At 47.9% G+C, this 24,958-nt stretch overlaps 1 protein-coding gene across 1 annotated transcript in view; it reads left to right on the top strand.

Moving 5' to 3' along the window:
- The first annotated feature begins 461 nt into the window (after positions 1–461).
- The window catches only part of LOC147097637 (adhesion G protein-coupled receptor E3-like), a 77,124-nt gene continuing 52,627 nt past the window's right edge, over positions 462–24,958 (top strand). The window contains exons 1-7 of the mRNA XM_085971424.1: positions 462–484; positions 610–686; positions 10,470–10,610; positions 14,202–14,342; positions 18,161–18,301; positions 21,275–21,406; positions 22,571–22,659. Of these exons, the coding sequence (XP_085827550.1) occupies positions 462–484; positions 610–686; positions 10,470–10,610; positions 14,202–14,342; positions 18,161–18,301; positions 21,275–21,406; positions 22,571–22,659 (744 nt within the window). The remainder of the gene's footprint in view (positions 485–609; positions 687–10,469; positions 10,611–14,201; positions 14,343–18,160; positions 18,302–21,274; positions 21,407–22,570; positions 22,660–24,958) is intronic.

Genomic DNA, 24,958 nt, shown 5'->3' with positions numbered 1-24,958 from the left:
AGGTTCCATCCCCAGTCCCTGCTGATCTCATGAAAGGTGGCAAGGGGAGTGACATAAGAAAACTACTAGGCACTTGGTCAGAGTATTACGCAAGGCTTTAATCGACTGTTTCACAACATGGAAGTCTAGTTATCCTTCACTAGTTCCTGTTTACAAAATGTCCCTGAGCAAGCTGGGCCCGTGCCCGAGTATTTATACTCTCCCTGGACAGCGCCACCAGCAGGCCGCCCAGTATATTTCATAAGTTATTTCTACATGAATGGCATGATTTATGACAGGGTGCGACTACAATTAGACTCAGCATACCTGGGAGATGTCGGAGAAAACCAATCCTGCTCCTGATCATTATTCAGCGACCCCCCCTCGCTACAACCTCTTGTCTCTGTACATCGGGGGGTGGGGGGGAAAGCTGTCGGCCTTAGCAGTTCTGCCTCCCACGGTTGAACAGGTGACACTCGGCGATGGGCTTCAACGTGAAGGACAGGTGAAGTACTGGAGGGTCGTTTGTACTCCAGCATGAGTCAGCGCTTTCGGGAGAGGAAGAGAGACAATTGGGGAACGAAGGTCTAACTGTTTCATTTTGTTTCTCCTAGTGGTCTTCTGCTGCAGTATTTTGAGGCCGAGTTCAGCCAAAGCTGCGACCTGTAGGTCAGGTTACTACTATGACGTTAAATGGTTCTGCTTGGGTAAGTGTTAACAGAAAGGCAGAGTATTATTTAAATGGTGATAGATTGGGAAATGCTGATGTACAGAGGGACCTGGGTGTCCTTGTACACCAGTCACTGAAAGCAAACATGCAGGTGCAGCAAGCAGTTTGGAAGGCAAATGGTATGTTGGCCTTCATTGCAAGAGGATTTGAGTACAGGAGCAAGGATGTCCTACTACAGTTGTACAGGGCCTTGGTGAGACCACACCTGGAGTACTGTGTGCAGTTTTGGTCTCCTTACCTAAGAAAGGATATACTTGCCATAGAGGGAGTGCAATGAAGGTTCACCAGACTGATTCCTGGGATGGCAGGACTGTCATATGAGGAGAGATTGGGTCGACTAGGCCTGTATTCACTAGAGTTTAGAAGAATGAGAGGGGATCTCATTGAAAGGTATAAAATTCTGACAGGACTAGACAGACTGGATGCAGAGAGGATGTTTCCCCTGGCTGGGGGGTCTAGAACGAGGGGTCACAGTCTCAGGATATGGGGTAGGATATTTAGGACTGAGATGAGGAGAAATTTCTTCACTTAGAGGGTGGTGAACCTGTGGAATTCACTACCACAGAAGATTTCTAGTCACAAAAGGCATCACGGGGTATGGGGAGAGAGTGGGAATATGGTATTGAGATAGAGGATCAGCCATGATCATATTGAATGGCAGAGCAGACTCGAGGGGCCGAATGGCCTACTCCTGCACCTATTTTTCTATGTTTCTATGATACCAATCGATTGCAGCAGGACATAGAAAGGCTAGCAGAATGGGCAGACAAGCGGCAGATGGAATTTAATACAGAGAAGTGTGAGGTGATGCATTTTGGCAGAAGGGATAGGCAATATACACTTAATGGCACAGTTTTAAAGAGAGTGCAGGGACAAAGGGACCTGGGAGTTAATGTGCATAGGTCCCTGAAGGTGGCAGGACATATTGAGAGAGTGGTTAGCAAAGCATATGGGATCTTGGGCTTCATAAATACAGGTATTGAGTACAAAAGTAGAGAATTTATGCTGAACCTTTAAAAAGCGCTGGTTCGGCCACAACTGGAGTATTGCGCCCAGTTCAGGTCACCACACTTTAGGAAAGATGTGAAGGCCCTTGAGAGGGTGCAGAGGAGATTTACCAGAATGGTTCCGGGGATGGGGGATCTTAGCTACAAGGACAGGTTGGAGAAGCTGGATTTGTTTTCATTAGAGCAAAGGAGGTTGCGAGGTGATTTGATAGAGGTGTACAAGGTTATGACGGGTTTGGATAGGCTAGACGGGGAAAGGCTGTTCCCACTAGTTGATGGTACAAGGACTAGGGGACACAGATTTAAGGTTTTGGGCAAGAGATACAGGGGGGATGTGAGGAAAAACTTTTTTACGCAGCGAGTGGTGAGGACCTGGAACTCGCTGCCGACAGGAATGGCAGAAGCGGAGACACTCAATGTTTTCAAGGGGAGACTGGATAGGCACTTGAGGGAAATAAACTTGCAGGGCTACGGGGATAGAGCGGGGGAATGGGACTGACTGGATTGCTCTACAGAGAGCCTGCACGGCCTCGATGGGCCGAATGGCCTCCTTCTGTGCCGTTACGACTCTATGCTGTGTGATTGAAGTCAAAGTGAGTGAAGATGAGGATTCAGCAAGAAAAAAGCAACACTCTAAAAGGATAGTTTTCCTAAGTGTGTGTATGTGTGTGTAAATGTATGTGTGTAAATGTGTTTGTAAATGTGTAACATTTATCCAAAGGCCATGAGTTTGTACAGTGAATGTTATTTGTTCAGTGGCAGTACTTGCCTCCAGGAGGATCCGCTCTCTCAGCTTCCCCATGGCACAGTGGGAACATGCACTACAAAGTGAGGTGCGGATCGACACATAGAAGATAGGAGCAGGAGTAGGCCATTCGGCCCCTCGAGCCTGCTCCACCATTCAATGAGATCATGGCTGATCATCCAAACTCAGTACCCTGTCCCTGCTTTCTCCCCATATCCCTTGATCCCTTTAGCCTTAAGAAATATATCTAACTCCTTCTTGAATTAATTGGCCTCTACTGCCTTCTGTGGTAGAGAATTCCACAGGTTCACCACTCTCTGGGTGAAGAAATTCCTCCTCATCTCTGTCCTAAATGGCTTACCCCTTATCCTTAGCCTGTGACCCCTGGTTCTGGACTCCCCGCCATCGGGAACATCCTTCCTGCATCTAGTCTGTCTAGTCCTGTTAGAATTTTATAAGTTTCAATGAGACACAGTGTGGGAAGTCACTGACTCAGTTGCCCTTAGTTGTGCTGGCAGTGAGGACACTCCCATTGACTTCAGTGTCGCTAGGCAACTGTGATATCCGAGTGGTAAGGTCAGAAACTGAGAGAAGCGAGATATTAGGAACAAAACCCAACTGTTTATTACACGGTGTAGCAGAGAAACATATCTCTTACAGCTGGAGGCAAAGCACCATTTCTTACTGCACGATGGCAAGATGGAGGATTCACCTCTGAGTCATACCGATAATGCAATGCCACATTACCTAAATAACTGGTGTACCAGGACATTGAGCATGACCCATTACCTTAAACACTGGTGAATGTGATCCCTTACTATTTGGCTCCATCTGGTGGATAACTTAACCATTACATCCCAGATTACTATAGCAACTGAGGACATCAATCTGCTAATCGGGGAATATGGACCAGGATGTCCCGGAGTGGGAAGGGCTTCCCACCTGACAGGATTTGTGGGGGGGGGGGAGGGGAGAGGGCGACAGAGCGATGTTATTCCTCCTTGGTCAGAGGTGACTTTCTTCGCACTCCAAACTAGTTTTAATTCACAGTTTTCCAGTGCATCATGGCCGAGTCTGAAATAAAAACAGAAAACGCTGGAAACACTCAGCAGGTCAGGCAGCATTGGCGGAGAGAGAAACAGAGTTAACGTTTCAGGTCGAAGACCCTTTGTCAGAACTGGAAAAAGCTGGAGATGGAACAGGTTTTTAAGCAAGTGTAGGGGCAGGGAAAGGGGGGAGGGGAGGAAAGAACGAAAGGGAAGGTCTGTGATAGGGTGGAAGGCAGGAGAGATTAAGAGGCAAAAGGGTTGATGGTGCGAGGCAAAAGGAGATGGTAATGGGACAAGTAAAGAAACAAAAGACGGCTCTAGATGAAGTGTAAATGGCACTGGCAGAATGAAAGACAGCTGCCATGTGGGAGAGAGAAAGAAAAATGGAAAAAAAAGATAGGGGCAGAGATTATAGTCTGAAATTGTTGAACTCTGTGTTGAGTCCGGCAGGCTGTAAAGTGCCTAAACGAAAGATGAGGTGCTGTTCCTCGAGCTTACGCTGAGCTTCATTGGAACAATGCAAGAGGCCGAGGACGGAGAGGTCAGAGTGGGAGTGGAGCGGAGAATTAAAGTGACAGGCGACCAGAAGCTCGGGGTCCCCCCTTACGGACTGAACGGAGGTGTTCCGCAAAGCGGTCACCCAGCCTGCGTTTGGTCTGCACACTGCAATGGCCGAGTCTGACCCTGGCCTGAGCGAGCGTCCATACAGGCACATGTTCTAGCAAGGGTCACTTCAGGACAAGGAGCAGGAATCCCAGCTGCTTCTTGTAATGATATCAGCAAATAGTGATGGTATTTGCCTGTTTGATTATGATGCCTTACCAGCATATTTGCCTGATTGATTATTTATGCCTGACCAGCAGAGGGCATGTGAGAGACAAGCAGTTTAGTTTTAGTTTCATTTTAGATGGATCTCAAAGATGGTGTCTCCTGTAATGCTGTTAACTGAGTTGAACATACTTTAGATAAAAAGACATCTCTTTCATGAATGTGTCGTCATTGAACCCACATACAAATCAATACATGGTGTCAGAAGTGATTGAAAGAGATGAAGAGGAAAAATCTGAAGTTAAATCAGCTCTCCACATATTAGCAAGCCAAAAGAGAACATCGTTACTTACCATTGGAGAATAGCTAATGAAGTGAAAAATGGAAGGTTTACACCCACCGGCGAAGCTTCAGTTGACAGGTAATGTGGCTGAAAATTGGAGGAGATTCAAATAACGTTTGGAGTTGTATTTAGCGGCAATCGGAGCTGACGAGAAAAGTGATAAAATGAAAGCGTCAGTGTTCTTACATGTTGTGGGTGATGAAGCGCTGGAGGTGTATAATAACTTCACATTCGCTGCTGATGGAGACAAAATGAAGTTGGATAAAATAATGGAACAGTTTGAGGCCTACTGCATACCTAAACGTAACGTGACGTTTGAGAGGCACAGATTTTTCACATGTGTACAGAAAACGGGAGAGACTATTGATCAGTATGTGACTGAACTGAGAAACAGAAGCAAAACGTGTGAATTTGGGGGACTGACAGACTCGCTGATAAAAGACAGACTGGTGTGTGGTATTCCAGATAATGGTCTAAGGGAAAGACTGCTAAGAGAGCAAAATCTAGACCTGGGAAAAGCCATAGCACTGTGTAAGGCTACAGAGACTGTGAAGTTGCAGGCAAAGGAGCTGTTCAGTGACAATAGCTGCAACGTGGATGCAGTGAGAAAGAACGGACACAAACCGTTTAACAAAAAGAGCGCCAATGGGAAAAAAGAGGCGTGGCCAGCGAACAAAAATGAAAGGGACAATCGAAAGTCATGTAGTCGATGCGGTACACAGCATCCACCAAAAAAGTGTCCAGCATATGGTAAAAAATGCAATAGTTGCAACAAAAACAACCATTATGCCCGTTGCTGCAAGAACCAAGCGCAACAAAGCAAGCTCCATGCAGTAGATGAAAGCGAGATAGAGGAGTTCTATGTAGATGTTGTGTCTGAAAACAAAAAAGAAAAAAGAGACTGGATGTTGACACTAAAAGTGAATGACACACACATTCCATTTAAATTGGATACTGGAGCACAAGTTAATGTGATATCAGAGACTGATTTTAAGAAAATTAGACCCAGACCAAAGATACATGGAATAAAAGTGAAAGTGACAGGAGACTCAGGTACTGATATACCAGTGAAAGGAAGATGCATTGTCAAAGTGACACACAAGGACAGAGAGAACATGCTAGCATTAATCGTTGTGCCAAAGGATGTGCAAGCCATACTAGGTTTAATAGCCTGTGAGAGACTGAACCTGGTAAAGAGAGTCCTCGTTGTGGAAAGCGAAGGAGAGACAGTCTATGATGAACTCATGAAAGAGTACAACGACCTATTTAAGGGTCTAGGCTGCCTTCCAGGAGAACACACGATCAGAGTAGATAAAAGTATGCCAACGGTCATACATCCATGCAGAAAAGTTCCGTTTGCTCTTCAAAAGCAACTGAAGGCAGAGTTGGACAGGATGGAAAGCCTGAACGTGATTCAGAAGATAGATGAGCCAACTGAGTGGGTGAGTTCCCTCGTCGTTGTGGACAAAAAGAATGGAAAGCTCAGAATTTGCCTGGATCCAAGAGATCTAAACAGAGCAATAAAGAGAGAGCACTTCAAGCTTCCTACACGTGAGGAAATCATTTCACAGTTTGCAAATGCAAAGTATTTCAGCAAGTTAGATGCATCATCAGGATTTTGGCAGATGAAATTGGACGAGGCAAGTTCAAGACTGTGCACGTTCAACAGTCCATTTGGCAGATACAGATTCCTAAGGTTACCATTTGGCATTGCCTCAGCTCCTGAAGTGTATCACAAAACTATCCATATGATCTATGAGCACCTGGAGGGAGTTGATACATCAATGGATGACATCATAATATGGGGAACCACGAGAACTGAGCATGACGAGAGACTGAAAAAAGTGCTGGAAGCAACAAGGAAAACAAACCTGAAGCTGAATAGAGAGAAATGCCAGCTCGGGGTGACAGAACTGACATTCGTGGGAGATATCCTTAGCGGTGAGGGCATCAGACCAGATCCCAGAAAGGTGTCCGCCATTGAGAATATGCCAAAGCCACAATGCAAAAAGGACGTGCAGAGGTTTAATGGAATGATCAACTACATGGGTAAATTCATATCCAACCTCTCAGAAAAGATGGCGCCACTGAGAAGACTAACTGAAAAGAACATAGAATGGGAATGGAATCATGAGCATGAGAAGTCATGGAGCGATCTAAAGAAACTGCTCACAGAGGAACCAGTTCTGAGGTTTTATGACCCAGCGAGACCCATCAAGATATCATCAGATGCATCACAGAGTGGGCTCGGTGCCGTTCTTCTGCAAAAATATGACTACTGGCAACCTATTGCATATGCATTGCGCTCAATGACAGATGCGGAGACGCGATATGCTCAAATAGAAAAGGAGCTGCTCAGCATCACATACGCCTGTGAAAGATTTCACCAGTTTGTGGCAGGACAAGCAATCAGTGTAGAGACTGACCATAAGCCCTTGATTGCATTGTTCCAAAAGCTACTAAATAGCTGTCCGCTTAGAATACAAAGAATGATGATCAGGCTGCAACGCTATACACTGAATGTTGCGTACACACCGGGTAAGCTGATGTATACAGCAGACACGTTGTCCAGAGCTGTTGACCCAAGTGAGCCCGCAAACACCAAAATGGATGAAAAAGTGAACGCCTACGTGGACATGATCACAAGTGCACTGCCCATAGCAGATGCAAAAATGGAGCTCATAAAGACTGAGACAAACAAAGATGAAACAATGAGACGACTGAGGAAAAGCATCTTGGATGGATGGCCCAACATGAAGCAAGACTGCTCACCTGACATGGCAGAGTACTGGAACTGCAGGGCAGAACTATCAGTGGTCGAAGACATCATCTACAAAGGAAGTAAAATAGTTATCCCAAAGAGTCTGAGAAAAGAGATGCTAAAAAGGATCCATGGAGGACATCTGGGAATCGAAAAGTGTAAGAAAAGAGCACGAGAGGTGATGTACTGGCCACGAATCAACCAAGATGTGACGAATGAGGTGTCAAACTGCACAATATGCCTGAAATATCGAGCAAGCAATCCGGTAGAACCACTAAAGCCACACCCAGTGCCAGACAGACCTTACCAGAAGGTAGGCGCTGACCTATTCGTGTGTCAAGGGAAGGACTATCTTGTAGTCACAGACTATTACTCCCTGTATCCAGAGGTTTGTAGACTGTACACCACCACTGCAGATGCTGTGATAACATGTATGAAAGCCATATTCTCCAGACATGGCGTGGCAAGCGAGGTCTTCACAGACAACGGACCCCAGTTTTACAATGCAAGTTTCCGACACTTTGCCAAAGAGTGGGACTTTGTCCACACAACATCAAGTCCTCACTTTCCACAGTCCAATGGACTAGTGGAAAAATCGGTCCAGACAGTGAAAAGACTGATGTACAAGGCAAAAGACAGTGGAACTGACTTCTACCAGAGCATGCTTGTATACCGCACAATGCCGCTCGAGTGTGGTATGTCATCAGCCCAACTCCTTATGGGACGTCTGCTAAGGTCAAACCTACCCATCCCGGAGAACCTCCTGAAAACAAAAGAGGGGGAGAAAGTGAGGAAGTTCAAAGAACAACAGAAAGAAAAGCAAAAGTACTACTATGACAGAGGAACACAAAACCTACCTGAACTCCACACTGGTGACCAAGTAAGGTTCAAAGACAAAACAAACATGTGGACTCAGAAGGGAACTGTCCTGAGTGAAGTTCAACCAAGATCATACACCATTCAGACAGATGAGGGTGCTGTTCTGCAAAGAAATCGTCGAGATCTTCTCATGGGACCAGCCACAGCAAGTCAAAAGACTGATACTGTTGAACAACCTGATCACACAGCAGGTCAAAAGACTGATACTGTTGAACAACCTGATCACACAGCTGAGAAATCATCATCTGAGGCAACAACTCAGATTCAAAGACAATCAATCAGAAAATCCTCAAGACACGTGAAGCCTCCTGAGAGACTCATTGAGCAAATTTAAGGACTCTTGTTATAGAAGGAAGTAATGTTATCTTATTCTTTCTTCAAGTTCTAGGTATTTACATATTTCATGTGAACACACAAAACAAGGTTAAAAAACCTTGATAATGATAATGATAATGTAAGTTCATTAAGTGTTACAGTTAAAATGCAGAGTAATACAAAGAAAACATGTTGTTAGATAAAAGTAAAATACTTTTGTTTTAAGAAAGGGAGATGTAATGATATCAGCAAATAGTGATGGTATTTGCCTGATTGATTATTTATGCCTGGCCAGCAGAGGGCATGTGAGAGACAAGCAGTTTAGTTTTAGTTTCATTTTAGATGGATCTCAAAGATGGTGTCTCCTGTAATGCTGTTAACTGAGTTGAACATACTTTAGATAAAAAGACATCTCTTTCATGAATGTGTCGTCATTGAACCCACATACAAATCAATACACTTCTCTCCCCCTCCCCTACCGCAGGGCTCAAATGTAACCCTTCTACTTCCGACAACATAGCACAGACCAGGGATTGAACCGACAGACGCTCCGCAGTGACACTCCTTCACACGGCCCACTTGTTGCATAGAGGCAAGAAGGAAAGCAAAGATGTGAAGGACTTCCAGTAGTTTCATAGAAACATATAAGATAGGAGCAGGAGTAGGCCATTCGGCCCCTCGAGCCTGCTCCACCATTCAATGAGGTCATGGCTGATCATCCAAATTCAGTACCCTGTCCCTGATTTCTCCCCATATCCCTCGATCCCATTAACCTTAAAAAATATATCTAACTCCTTCTTGAATATATTTAATGAATTGGCCTCCACTGCCTTGTGTAGTAGAGAATTCCACAGGTTCACCACTCTCTGGGTGAAGAAATTCCTCCTCATCTCAGTCCTAAATGGCTTACCCCTTATCCTTAGACTGTGACCCCTGGTTCTGGACTCCCCCGCCATCGGAAATAGCCTTCCTGCATCTAGTCTGTCTAGTCCTGTTAGAATTTTATAAGTTTCAATGAGATCCTCTCTCATTCTTCTAAACTCCAGCGAGTACAAGCCCAATCGACCCAATCTCTCCTCATACGTCATTCCTGCCATCCCAGGTATCAGTCTGGTGAATCTTTGCTGCACTCCCTCCATGGCAAGAACATCCTTCCTCAGATAAGGCGACCAAAACTGCACACAATACTCAAGATGTGGCCTCACCTTGATAAAGAGAGACTTGCATTTATATAGCACCTTTCATGACCTCAGGACATCCCAAAGTGCTTTACAGCCTATGAAGTACTTTTTGAAGTGTAGTCACTGTAGGAAACACAGCAACCAATTTGTGCACAGCAAGCTCCCACAAACAGCAATGTGATAATGACCCAGATAATCTGTTTTAGTGATGTTGATTGAGGGATAAATATTGGCCAGGACACTGGGGATAACTCCCCTGCTCTTTTTTTGAAATCTTTTGCGCCCACCTGAGAGAGTAGAAAGGGCCTCAGTTTAACATTTCATCTGAAATACAGCACCTCTGACAGTGCAGCACTCCCTCAGTACTGCACAGGACCGTCGGCCTACATTCTTGTGCTTGAGTGTCGGCAGTGGGACCATGAACCCACGAGCTTCGGATTCAGAGGCAGGGGAACTGCTCACTGAGCCACAGCGAACATATAATCACAAGGGCTATAATCACACCGTTAGTAGTGTGATAGGATGTTCAAACAATCATGTCAGCCGGCCAGCGTGATGCCCTTAGTCACTTACACGTTGTGAGGTGGGTCTACTCTTGGCCTAAGCAGAGCAGCACACCTGTACATTGTATCCTCCAAACATGATACAGAGCAAGTGTAAGAGAGAGCAAAGCGGCGATTACGATTGTGAAGGGTTTTCACTGTTTCCGCAGATATCGATGAGTGTAAATCCTCGCCGTGCCCTCCTCCCACAACATGTCGCAACACAGACGGCTCCTACGAGTGTGACTGCAGCAGAGGGTATAACACATCTTCTGGGAGCACCGGCTTTACCAATAGGACAACTTGTGAAGGTAAAGAGTTTAATCTCCGAAGCAATTGAACGGAGAAAAAAAAACACCTCTTGTTGGCGTCAGGGTCGCCAACCCGCCAGGAATTGAAGGTTAATCTCCCGGACACTGCTGCCATCAAACCCTGGAGAAAGGTCACGGGGCACTCCAACAAAATGGTGTGTTTTTTTTAAATTTCTTTGGACACTTTCGTTTATTACTTCTAAAAATATTGGCGACGGGGGAATAAAGCTGTTTGACCGGGCGGGGCGGTTGGAAGCAGGAGACTGTGTGATGACACCTCCAGGAATAAGCCCAGCCAGAGTTGGCAACCCTAGTTGGTGTGGTCATTATTATTGGATTGACCTGGTCCCAAATTTCCACACGGCCCAGCGTCACACTCCCAGTGTACCTGCCCCAGGACCCAAGTGGAGGGGCTGGAGAACGGACCCAGGTCCACGAGTGTCAGTTCCCCGGCCTAGGCTCAGAGCCTCATTAAGATCTGGTGGAGCCCTGGGCACCCCGGCAAGACCATCAACAACCTGCTCCAATGGAGAAGGCCGTTCTCCTCCTGCCCTCCGGCACTGGGGTCTGCAGATGTTGACGGAGGACTTCAGGGCCCAATGTGATCGGGGGCCAGGGCGCCGAGCTCCTCGGATTCTAACAGGCGGGCTGCCTGTAGGAACAGGAGGAGGCCATTCAGGCCCTCGAGCCTGTTCCACCATTCAATTAGATCACGGCTGATCTGCATCTTAACACCATCTACCCGCCTTGGTTCTGTAACCCTTAATACCCTTACCTCACAAACATCTCACAATCTCAGTTTTGACATTTTCAATTGACGCCCCAGTCTCAACAGCTTTTGTGGGCAGAGAGTTCCAGATTTCCACTACCCTTTGTGTGAAGAAGTGCTTCCTGACATCACCCCTGAACGGCCTGGCTCTAATTTTAAGATTATGCCCCCTTGTTCTAGCCTCCCCCCCACCAGAGGAAATAGTTTCTCTCTCTCTACCCTATCCAATCCTTTGATCATCTTAAACATCTCTGTAAGATCGCCCCTTAATCTTCTACACACAAGGGAATATAAACCTAGTCTAAACAACAGGTCCTCATAATTTAACCCTTTAAGCCCCGGTATCATTCTGGTGATTCTGGGCTGCTCCCCCTCCAAGGCCAATATATCCTTCCTGTGATGTTGTACCCAGAACTGAACTCAATTCTCCAGATGAGGTCTGACCAGAGCTTTATATTACTGTAACTATTGGACACAGCTCACTACCCCTAGTGGGGAGGGGGGGGAGCGCACCATAATATTTTATATTCATTCTTGGGACATGGGCATCACTGACAATGTAAGATCATAATAATTAGCAGCAGGAGTAGGAGCATACGGCCCCTCGAGCCTGCTCCGCCATTCAATAAGCTCATGGCTGATTTTTGACCTCAACTCCACTTTCCCGCCCGATCTCCATATCCCTTGATTCCCCTAGAGTCCAAAAATCTGCCGACATTTATTGCCCATCCTTAGTTTCTCCAAGAAGGTGGGGCTGATGGGCAGTTTACATAGAAACATAGAAGATAGGAGCAGGAGTAGGCCATTCGGCCCCTCGAGCCTGCTCCGCCATTCAATGAGATCATGGCTGATCATCCAAACTCAGTACAGGAAACTTTCGATTTAACGGCACCTAAATAACCGGAAATCTCGGTTAACCGGCAAAATTCAGGAGTAGGTTCAGGTAACTTTTATTACTTGACTTCCTCCATTTGTTGATGTGCAAGGGTGTGGCTGCAGCTGTTGCTAAGCTACAGAGACGCTTGCAACTTGTGGCCATTATTCTGAAGCTGTTGCTAAGCAACAGGATTTGTTGCTTTATACGGCGCTCTCAGCTCCGTATCTTTTACTATAGCGTTCGGTCATCCGGAATTTTTGATGAACCGGCACCACGTCGGTCCCGTCCGTGCCGGATAAAAAAAAGTTTCCTGTACCCTGTCCCTGCCTTCTCTCCATATCCCTTGATCCCTTTAGCCTTAAGAAATATATCCAACTCCTTCTTGAATATATTTAATGAATTGGCCTCCACTGCCTTCTGTGGTAGAGAATTCCACAGGTTCACCACTCTCTGGGTGAAGAAATTCCTCCTCATTTCAGTCCTAAATGGAGTGAGTTGCTGGGCAACTTCAGAGGGCAGTGACGAGTCAACCACATTGGTGCGGGACCGGAGTCCCAACTAGCCCCAGACCGGGTACGGGCGGCAGGTTTCCTTCCCTAAAGGACATGAGAGAACCAGTTGGGTTTTTTACGACAATCCGACGGCTTCAGGGTCACTTTTACTGACACCAACATTATACTTCTGAATTTCTTGACCTGAACTGGGGGGCTTGACCCCACTCGGTCAGGTCTCTTCCTCTTCTAGAGCCCTAATGCAGAATTCTGATGGAGGTGAGTTCTTCTTCTGACCTGCCCTCTTGCCGCCATTGTAAGAGGCAGGACCGGCGGGCGACAGCACACGGCAGATAACGTTGGTGAAGGACTATGCACACGCTGCTCTAACTTCAGACATGAGGGCGACACTTGAAGAAACGAGACACATTGAGGCCCATTTTGTACTGTGGGCCCATTCTTACCGGAATAGGAAGTCACGACTGTTTCAGGTAGAACCCCTACAGCTTATGAATATCTTTCTTTGGTTCTAAAGTGTCAGGTGAGTACTGTCCCACTCCAGAGAGAGTATGGGCTGAAAATTCGGTGCCTTAGCGCCTCCCGTAAGCGCCTCCGGGGGTGCGATAACGGGTCGCTAAGGACTTTCTGCCCGGGTGTGCCGATGTTATCGCCATCCATGAAACTCACCTGGCGGTTTGCGGCAGCGGTAACCCCTAGCGCCACGATCTCCTGCGCAGTTAAAGTTTATCACAATCCACTTAGCCCCGGTAACGCCCCGGACCCGAAATTCATCTCCGCCCCCTGCAGCGTCGTGGGGCGAAAACACCGACAGCCGCAGGAGGCGTCGATCGGGAGGCCGGGCACTTCGGGGAGCGATAATTAAAGGCGAGGTGGCCGAGGTAGGCGGAAAAAAATCTGAAACGCTCTTTCCGGTTTTTTGGGTCTGTCGCCAGCGCTCAGTCGGACCTGCACTCTGCTGCAGTGCATCGGGCTGATCAGGCCGGATTGTGGCTGCCGTCGGGGACCAGGTAAGTTTTGCCCCTCGCACAGCCTGCAGCGATGGCCCTTCCCTTTAAGGTTGGGGAAAGAGTCTTTCAACACGGCAGCGCTGCCCGGCCCATTGTACAGCGCTGCTCACCTACCGCCCCCGCCTGCTGCCTCTTGCGCTCCAGGAGTGAAGTGGATGCTTGAGTTAGCGCTCCGCTTCCTTCCTGGAGCGCAAAAGCGAATTTTCCAAAAGCTGGGACCCATTAGCCACTGGCGCTAAGTTTCCCAGCTTTGGACAGCTACCGCCCCACAAACGGGGCCATACCGACTTTCCCCCCCAAAAACTCCGTACCTTCACACTTTGGTTCTAAAGTGTCCGTTCTCGGGAGCATCCAGGCAGCGCAAGTGTAGAAGGAAAGAAGGGTTCATTAACAGCCGCAATGACCTCCGCTATTTCCCTTTCACAGATATCGATGAGTGTAAATCCTCTCCGTGCCCTCCTCCCACAACATGTCGCAATACAGACGGCTCCTACAAGTGTGACTGCAGCAGAGGGTTTATCTCGTCTTCTGGGAGCATCGGCTTTACCAATAGGACAACTTGTGAAGGTAAAGAGTTTTTAATCTCCCAAGCAATTGAATGGAGAAAAAAACCCTTGTTGGCGTCAGGGTTGCCAACCCTCCAGGGCTGTCCTGGAGTCTCCAGGGATTGAAGGTTAATCTCCCGGACGCTGCTGCCAGCAAACCCTGGAGAAAGGTCACAGGGGCACTCAAACAAAATGGTGGCCGCGATGTTGCTGACCTTGGTGGGTCCGTGGCGGATGACGTCGGTGGCGTGTCCCGACCCCGCTGTTGTCTCCATCCCGGCCTCTGAAATGGATTTTCGTTGATTGGGCTCGTTAAACCAGCCCAGCTCGTTTGCCGGCCTATTAGAGAAAGCGGGTCTGATGACGTCATTTGATGACGCATCAGCCGGTTTCCTTAAAGGGACCATGGCCAAATTTATTTTGACATCTGTGCTGTCAGTGTTCTACAGCATTGAGGTGCGGCACTGCACTGCACAGAGGCGCAGGGCTGCACCCAGGCTCTCCCATGACTCCCTCCATATGGAGGGAGTCACAGCACGCAGGGAGATCCTCTTCCCTTCCCATGGATGGAAGAGACCTCCCCAGGAGATCAATGCAGCCTGGTTGCACATTGCAGAGGAGGACACAAGCGGGGATGTGGTCAGGAGGACCAGGCTGCAGTGGCGCAAACCTTTCAATGACCTCAGTTGATCACAAAATGTTAGTACAAAGCCACACTCAACCTCATCCTGCTGTGCCTCTCATCACATCCCCATCACTCTGCCTTCCCTACCCTACTCCTGCACATCGTTACTCACACCAACTTACCTTGCACCTGCACCCATCCCTCTCTGTCTACATTATCACTTCCCCATCTCACTAGCCACCCCTCACACTCACCCTCATCCTAGTGCAATCATACCAACTAACAACACACAAAGGTAGGCACTTGGGTGTTTTATGCAATGTTCATGTAAAGTTTCTGTTAATGTGGTATCAAACATTGAAACCTTTATTTTCAACACTTTGCGTTCTTGGACCGATTTGTGTGCACCTTTGGAAGTGACTTAGCGAGTTGCAGTGAATGGTGAGACATAACGCTACCCCCGCAATGGTGATGAGTGTGAAAGGAATAGCTTGTACATTGTAGGGATGCTTTATGGTGTTGGTGTGGGGTGGTGCCAACTTGGCGCATTATGTGGCAGCCAGGGTGTACAGCATCAAGTGAAGTAAATCTCGCCATGGTGAGGCCATCCCTGGCCTCCCAGGCAGCAATGTGGTTGGGTACTGATGCCCTCTGTCCTGTGCAGCATCAGTTGATTGCAGAGGGTTGGTGTTGTTGTTGGTGCTGCTGGTGTGCCTGGTGCTGCTGGTGTTGGGGCTGATCGTGGTGGGATTCTGAGGACCAAGGTGAGAGAGTATAAAGGGCACCCATGCTGATGGAATAGATGGCAGGTGAAGTAGAGATGACAGAAGCGATCTGCCAATGGTGAGAGAGGTAATGAGGCCAGACCGGATGGAGACTTGTGTAAAGACTTGCAGCATGGTGAATCTGTTGTGGAAATGCAGTGAGGAAGAGCTTGTGGCTGAGGGAAGATATCTCTGTAAGGTGGGAGCTTTTACTGTACATTTGAAGCTGTCAACTCAACAGCTGATTCAATGGCCACTGACCTCCTGCCTCAGCTTGACAGACGTGATCCCCGAGCAGCGAGGAGCCAGTGGGCAAGCACATAAAGTCAAGAGGTGAGCTCAAATGTGCTCTTGATCATCACTAAACAAGTTCATAATGACCTGAATTGGGTCCCCCGCCACTGTGTGTTGGGTCTGCTCAGCACTGACAGACCCAACATCGGGGAAAGGCATGTGGTGACGGGTTCACAGCAAGGTCCCAACCCGCTGGGGAAAAGAATCTCTTTCCCACCCGACCCCCCACAAAATTTCTTTGGACACTTTCATTTATTACTTCTAAAAATATTGGCAACGGGGGAATAAAGCTGTTTGACCGGGCGGAGCGGTTGGAAGCAGGAGACCGTGTGATGAGACCTCCGGGAATAAGCCCAGCCAGAGTTGGCAACCCTAGTTGGTGTGGTCACTATTATTGGATTGACCTGGTCCCAAATTTCCACACGGCCCAGCGTCGCACTCCCAGTGTGCCTGCCCCAGGACCCAAGTGGAGGGGCTGGAGAACGGACCCAGGTCCACATGTGTCAGGTCCCCGGCCTAGGCTCAGAGCCTCATTAAGATCTGCTTGAGCCCTGGGCAGTCCGGCAAGTCCATCAACAACCTGCTCCAATGGAGAAGGCCGTTATCCTCCTGCCCTCCGGCACTGGGATCTGCAGGTGTTGACGGAGGACTTCAGGGCCCAATGTGATCGAGGGCCAGGGCGCCGAGCTCCTCGGATTCTAACAGGCCAGGTAGGAACAGGAGGAGGCCATTCATGCCCTTGAGCCTGTTCCACCATTCAATTAGATCACGGCTGATCTGCATCTTAACACCATCTACCCGCCTTGGTTCCGTAGCCCTTAATAACCTTACCTCACAAACATCTCACAATAACAACAGAAAATGCTGGAAACACTCAGCAGGCCAAACAGCATCTGTGGAGATAGAAACAGAGTTAACGTTTCAGGTCTGTGACCTTTCGTCAGAACTGGAAAAAGTTAGAGATGTGACAGGTTTTAAGCAGGCGCAGGGAAAGGTGGGAGAGGGGAGGAAGGAATTAAAGGGACGGTCTGTGCTAGATTTGAAGGCAGGAGAGATTAAATGTTGCAAATGGGGATGGCAGAATCATCAACAGCTGCCGCCTGAAAAAATAGAGGCAGGGGTTATAGTCTGAAATTGTTGAACTCAGTGTTGAGTCCAGAAGGCTGTGAAGTGCCTCATCAAAAGATGAGGTGCTGTTCCTCGAGCTTACGTTGAGCTTCATTGGAACAAGTTAAGAGGCTGAGGACAGAGAGATCAGAGTGGGAGTGGAGCGGATCTTACAATCTCAGTTTTGGCATTTACAATTTACCCCCCCCAGCCTCAACAGCTTTTTGGGGGAGAGAGTTCCAGATTTGGGGGAGAGTGTTCCAGATTTCCACTACCCTTTTGTGTGAGGAAGTGCTTCTTGACATCACTCCTGAACGGCCTGGCTCTAATTTTAAGGTTCTGCCCCCTTGTTCTGGACTCTCCCGCCTGGGGAAATAGTCTCTCTCTCTGGCCTATCAAATCCTTTGATCATCTTAAACATCTTAATCAGATCACCCCTTAACGTTCTATATTTAAGGGCATGCAAGCCTAGTCTATACAACCTGTCCTCATAATTGAACCCTTTTAGCCCTGGTATACCAACTCAGAGGCGAGAGGTCTCCTCACTGAGCCAAAGCTAAAACAGCCCAATAATGAATATAAAAAGTCATGGACCCTCCGCCACCTCCCCGCTCTGACATGAGGGAGACACTTGATGAAGCGAGACAAATTGAGGCACATTTTGTACTAAGGGCCTATTCCTACCGAGATACGAGTTCAAGACTGTTTCACGTAGAACGCCTACAGCTTAGGATTATCTTTTGTTTGGTTCTAAAGTGTCAGGTAAGTACTATACCACTCCAGAGAGTGTATATAGGGTTAGAAATTCGGTGCCTTAACGCCTCCCGTTAGCGCCTCCGGGGGCGATAACGGAGCGCTAAGGACTTTCTGCCCGGGTGCGCCAATGTTACCGCCGCCCGCGAAATTCACCTGCCGGTTTGCTAAACGCCGCACCTTCACAGTTTGGTTCTAAAGTGTCAGGTCTCGGGAGCATTCATGCAGCGCAAGTGTAGAAGGAAACAAAAGGGTTCATTAACAGCCGTGAGGACTTCCACTATTTTCCTTTCACAGATTTCGATGAGTGTGAATCTTCCCCCTGTGGCCCTCGCGCAGCGTGTCACAATACGCCTGGATCGTTCCACTGCACCTGCAGCAGCGGATTTAACTCACCCTCTGGGGGTTCCAGCGGTTCTGATGGAGCGAGGTGTGAAGGTAAGGAGTTCACTCTCTCGGAAGCTGTATAGTGTCAGCAGTGGTTCAGTGGGTAGCAGTCTTGCCTCAGAGTCAGAAGGTTGTGGGTTGATAATCCCACTCCAGAGACTTGAGCACATAATCCAGGCCAACGCCTCAGTGCAGTACTGAGGGAATGCTGCGCTGTTGAAAGTGCTGCCTTTTAAAAAAAAGACTTGCATTTATATAGCGCCTTTCACAACCACCGGACGTCTTTTTACATAGAAACATAGAAGATAGGAGCAGGAGTAGGCCATTCGGCCCCTCGAGCCCACTCCGCCATTCAATGAGATCATGGCTGATCATCCAAACTCAGTACCCTGTCCCTGCTTTCTCCCCATATCCCTTGATCCCTTTAGCCTTTACAGCCAATGAAGTACTTTTTGAAGTGGAGTTGCTGTTGTAATGTGGGAAACATGGCAGCCAATTTGCGCACAGCAAGCTCCCACAAGCAGCAATGTGATAATGACCAGATAATCTGTTTTTGGTATGTTGGTTGAGGGATAAATATTGGCCCAGGACACCAGGGATAACTCCCCCTGCTCTTCTTTGAAATAGTGCCTGGGGATCTTTTACGTCCACCTGAGAGAGCAGATGGGGGACTCGGTTTAACGTCTCATCCTAAAGACGGCACCTCTGACAGTGCAGCACTGCCCTCAGCACTGCACTGGAGTGGCAGCCTAGCTGGAGTGGGACCTGAACTTCACAACCTTCTGACTCAGAGGCAAGGGTGCTACCAACTGAGCCACAGCTGTGAATGAGACGTTAAACGTCTGCCCTCTGAGGTGGACGTAAACGGGGGCACTAGTTGAAGAGGAGCAGGGGGAGTTCTCCCCCACGGTGTCCTGGCCAATATTTATCCCTCAACCAACACCACTAAAAAAATCTGGTCATTATTTCATTGCTGTATGTGGGAGCTTGCTGTGCACAAATTGGCTGTCGCATTTCCTACATTATAACAGTGACTACACTTCAAAAGTACGGGGCCTCGGCTTAGCGCCTCATCCGAGCGACGGCGCCTCCGACACTGCCTCAGTACCCTCAGTCCCTCAGCCTGGCATCCAACTGTGTTTTCAATGTCTCGACTGCCTTTGTCTCGGCCCCCAAGACCGGCAGATTATTCCAACCATTGATCACCCGTTGTTGTTCTCCGCACCTTCTCCAATTCAAATCGCACAGTAACCAGGACAGAACGCACTACCCCAGATGTAATCTGATCCTTGCATTAGCGTGCCACAGATTTGCTCTCTGCTCTTCTGGTTATATCTATTTTCGATCTATCAGTTCCTTTAATCGCCCCTCCGTGTTTTCCTTAGAGCAGAGCAGGCTGAGGGGGGACCTGATTGAGGTGTACAAAATTATGAGGGGCATAGATAGGGTAGATAGAAAGGAACTTTTCCCCTTAGTAGAGGGATCAATAACCAGGAGGCATCGTTTTAAGGTAAGGGGCAGGAGGTTTAGAGAGGATTTGAGGAAAAACATTTTCACCCAGCGGGTGGTTGGAATCTGGAACTCACTGCCTGAAAGGGTGGTAGAGGCAGGAACCCTCACAACATTCAAGAAGCATTTAGATGAGCACTTGAAACGCCATAGCATACAAGGCTACGGACCAAGTGCTGGAAAATGGGGTTAGAATAGACAGGGCTTGATGGCCGGCGCGGACACGATGGGCCGAATGGCCTTTTTCTGTGCTGTATAACTCTATGACTCTATGTTGTCTGGACATTGAAAGAGACAAATGTAGTGACAAGTCCCTTTCTTAGCCTCCATTGATTGCTGAATCTTTACAGTATTATTCCATTCACGCTACAGATTTTTTCTCAGCTCTGCAACACCTTACATTTGTCGTTATTCTATTCTTTTTCTTGCCGTGTGTCTGTCCAGTTGTGTAACCAATAGGAAATCATTTTACCGCATCCCCCGTCTCTGCCGCTCTCCCTACTTTAATGCTGTCTGCAAATCTGACAAAGCAAACCAAGGGTTTTGCTGTCTCTTAGGTGACCTGGACTGAGAGGCTATGACTATCAGGAAAGATTGAACAGGCTGGGGCTCTTTGCTCTAGAAAAGAGAAGGCTGAGGGGTGACCCGATAGAGGTCTTTAAGATTATGAGAGTTTGATAGGGTAGACGTAGAAAGAAAGACTTGCATTTCTATAGCGCCTTTCACGACCACTGGACGTCTCAAAGCGCTTTACAGCCAATGAAGTACTTTTTTGAAATGTAGTCACTGTTGTAATGTGGGAAACACAGCAGCCAATTTGCGCACAGCAAGCTCCCACAAACAGCAATGTGATAATGATCACATAATCTGTTTTTGTCATGTTGATTGAGGGATAACTATTGGCCAGGATACCGGGGAGAACTCCCCCTGCTCTTCTTCGAAATAGTGCCGTGGGATCTTTTATGTCCACCTGAGAGAGCAGACGGGGCCTCGGTTTAACGTCTCATCCGAAAGACGGCACCTCCGACAGTGCGGCACTCCCTCAGCACTGCACTGGGAGTGTCAGCCTAGCTTTCTGTGCTCATATCCTTGGAGTGGGACTTTGAACCCACAGCCTTCTGACTCAGAGGCACGTGTGCTGCCAACTGAGCCATGGCTGACACAGAGGAGATGTTTCCACTTGTGAGGGAGACCAAAACTAGGGGTCATAAATATAAGATAGTCACTAATAAATCCAATAAGGAACTTAGGAGAAACTTCTTTACCCAGAGGGTGGTTAGAATGTGAAACTCGCTACCACAGGGAGTAGTTGAGCATAAGAGGAAGCTAGATAAGTACATGAGGGAGAAAGGAATAGAAGGTTATGCTGATAGGGTGAGATGAAGTAAGGAGGGAGGAGGCTCGTGTGGAGCATGAACACCGGCATGGACCAGTTGGGCCGAATGGCCTGTTTCTGTGCATAATCAATGCTGTAAATGTAACGCTTGATGTGGTTTTTGCTCCTCTTCGCTGCAGATGTGGATGAGTGTGAGGACGAAGATGTGTGCAGCAAGAACACAACCTGTCACAATTCCGCTGGGAGTTACTACTGTATCTGTAACGCAGGATTTCGCCCAGAGCCTGGAAAAACACTCCGGACCTGCATAGGTGACTGAATGATTGATTCCGAGAGAGCTGCGTGTAAGGGGAATCACTGGGAAGGAGGCTGCACTCATGGCGGGGGTAGAAATGAGTTATGGCCCGTTATTGGGCCGAGACTCGTGTTGCGTGAGTAACTCCGTGCCCGAATATAGAGGCCCGAAACCTAGAAAATTGGGCCTCACGCCTCATTTGCATCTTTGGGGCATCTGCGCAGGCAACTCCAGGAGGGGGAGGGGTGGGGAGGGTCAGATTGGGCAATGGGAGATTGGGGGGGCGATCGGCAGGATTGCAGAGTCGGGGGGTGGGGGCGCACTCCAGCTCCCGAGGGGCCATATGGCCTACTCCTGCTCTGAATTCTTATGTTTTTCCTGACTCCACAGGGAACCTAATTTATTTTTTAAAAATGAGAATTAAACTCACTGACATGAATCTTGTCATTCATGAGGAAATGACTTATGAAGTGATACTGGGCGGCCTGCTGGTGGCGCTGTCCAGGGAGAGTATAAATACTCGGGCACGGGCCCAGCTTGCTCAGGACATTCTTTAACAGGAACTAGTGAAGGACACAACTAGACCTCCATGTTGTAAAACAGTTGATTAAAGCTTTGTTTAACGCTTAGACCAAGTGCCTAGTAATTTTCTTATGTCACTCACCTCTAGTTGGCTGCTGCTAAAGGATCCTGTGTTGGGCCCTTTGGATCAAATTTTATACAACGGTCCTCCTACAGGCACTAGGTCCCTCATTCACATATTTAAGGGGCTGTGGGGACAGCTAAACATTGGTCCTCACAAATTTAGCAGTGGGACCAACGCCTAAGCTGGTTCGTTGGTGTGGTTTGCGCCCGTTTTATGCCTGAATGCCAATTACTACCCCCATGGTGTCAACACCTTCAGACACTAGAGTACGTCAGCTTGGCTCAGTTATTCCCACATACTTCTGGGTCAGAAGGTCGTGGCATCGGGCGGGGGGTGGGGTGGGGGACGCCTGGTCAGGACTGGAGTGCAGTCTAGGCTGGTGCTCCAGTGTAGTGCTGAGGGAGTGCTGCACTGTTGGAGGAGCGTCCTCGGGGATCGGAGGTTAAACCGAGGTCCGGCCTGCCTGTTCAGGCGGACATGAGAAATTCTGTCGTCGGAAGACAAATCTCTTAACTACTGTCATTTCTACCCCAGAGCAACCTCTTAACTGCCCGAACTCTGAAAAGGAGAAGAATTCCGCTCTTGCACAGTGTGGTCCGAAGCATTCACAGACCTTAGATCAGGTACGTGACTCGTATTGTCCTATCTCCGACATTCCCCTGCAATGTTTTTCCAGTTCGCAATCCAATTTCCCTTTTACATAGAATTAGCAACACAGAAATAGGCCATTGGACCCAACAAGTCCATGCCGGTGTTTATGCTCCACACGAGCCTCCTCCCACCTTACCTCATCTCAACCCCATCACCATATCCCTCTATTCCTTTCTCCCTCATGTGTTTACCTAGCTTCCCCTTGAATGCATCTATGCTGTTCACCTCAACCTCTCCCTGTGGTAGCGAGTTCCACATGTCTTTTACTTGAACCTTCCTCTCACTTCACTTGCAGACTTTTCCAGGTTTTGGAAATAAACTAAGGGTTGAAGTGATGTTGAGTTCTATATTGAGATGTCCAAATATAACGCTGTGATGCAGAGCATTGGCCTGTTTGCAACACCCGGTGATGTTCTGTCATTTTTCAGGCAATTTTCAGTCTGTTTCCTCCAGCCCTACAACCCTCTGAGATCTCTGCGTTCCTCCAATTCTGGCCTCTTGCACATCCCCGATTTTCATCGCTCCTCCATTGGTGGCTGTGCCTTCAGCTGCCTCAGCCTTAACCACTGGAATTCCCTCCCTAAACCTCTCCGCCTCTCCACCTCTCTCTCCTCCTTTAAGACGCTCCATAAAACCGACCTCTTTGATCAAGCTTTTGGTCACCTGCCCGAATATCTCATGTGACTCGGTGTCAAAGTTTGTTTGATACTCGCTCCTGTGAAGTGCCTTGGGACGTTTTACTACGTTAAAGGTGCTATATAAATACAAGTTGTTGTTGTTATTTACATACAAGATAATTACTGATGAGGAAGGCCATTCGGCCCATCTTAATTCATTGATCCAAAGACAACCTAACGTCCCCCCCCAATCGTAGCATAGAATTGATCCTTCAGTGATTCCAGGGTTTTGCCTCGACTACTCTACTAGAAGTTTGATCCACATGTTGATCACTCTTGGTGCGAAGAATGTCCTAATATCAGTCGTCAAGCGACCTTTTACTAGTTTGAACCCGTGACCCCGAGCTCCAATCCTCCAATTTAATCCAGGTTACTATTACACGCTCACCTTTTCTATACCCCTAACAATCTTAACATACGGCTGCACAATCACCTCTCAGATGTTTAAGGTGGAGGTACTTTTTGGTTCTGTACATGAGAGAAGGAAAGACTTGCATTTCTATAGCGCCTTTCGCGACCACCAGACGTCTCAAAGCGCTTTACAGCCAATGAAGTACTTTTTGAAGTGGAGTCGCTGTTGTAATGGGGGAAATGAGGCAGCCAATTTGCGCACAGCAAGTCTCCCACAAACAGCAATGTGATAATGACCAGATCATCTGTTTTGGTGATGTTGGTTGAGGGATAAATATTGGCCAGGACACCGGGGAGAACTCGCCCTGCTCCTCTTCGAAATAGTGCCGTGGGATCTTTTATGTCCACCTGAGACAGCAGACGGGGCCTCGGTTTAACATCTCATCCAAAAGACGGCACCTCCGACAGTGCGGCACTCCCTCAGTACCGCACTGAGCGACCAACCTGCACGGCAAATGTGAGCACTGACATTATTATTAATAAGAGTATAGGAGACTGCGCACCCGACTTGAGGCAGTCGATTTGAGAGCACAAGATCAGCCCCCGAGCCTTCAAATTATGTTTTTGAGCAACTTTGCTTTCGTTAACAATTGCCGTGAGCGCTGATTTTTATTTCCGCTACCAGAAAATAAACCTTCTTGAAAGGGTCAAAAGCCTAGAAATCACGATTGGCGGCAGGAATGCCCCAATGTTGTTAACACGAGAACATAAAAACATAAGAATTAGGAGCAGGAGTCGGCCATAAGGTCCCTCGAGCCTGCTCCGCCATTCAATAAGATCATGGCTGATCTTCGACCTCAACTCCACCTTCCCGCCTGATCCCTGTATCCCTTGATTCCCCGAGAGTCCAAAAATCTATCGTTCTCAGCCTTGAATATACTCAATGACTGAGCCTCCACAGCCCTCTGGGGTAGAGAATTCCAAAGATTCACCACCCTCTGAGTGAAGAAATTTCTCCTCATCTCAGTTCTAAATGGCCGACCCCTTGTCCTGAGACTGTGACCCTAGTTCTATAGGTTGCTGTGTGACAAGCCTTAGATTCCCAGTGAAAAGGAGCTGATCTTGAAATCCTTATGACTACTTTTATTTTTATACTTTGAAAATCAATGTCAGCCTTCAACGTCACTAAAACAGATTACCTAGTCATTTATTTCATTGCTGTTTGTGGGAGCTTGCTGTGTGT

The sequence above is a fragment of the Somniosus microcephalus genome, chromosome 31 (assembly GCF_052327205.1).
Source record: "Somniosus microcephalus isolate GS21.2 chromosome 31, FLI_Smic_1.0, whole genome shotgun sequence".
NCBI lineage: Eukaryota > Metazoa > Chordata > Chondrichthyes > Squaliformes > Somniosidae > Somniosus > Somniosus microcephalus.
This window is presented reverse-complemented; position numbering and strand designations above follow the sequence as displayed.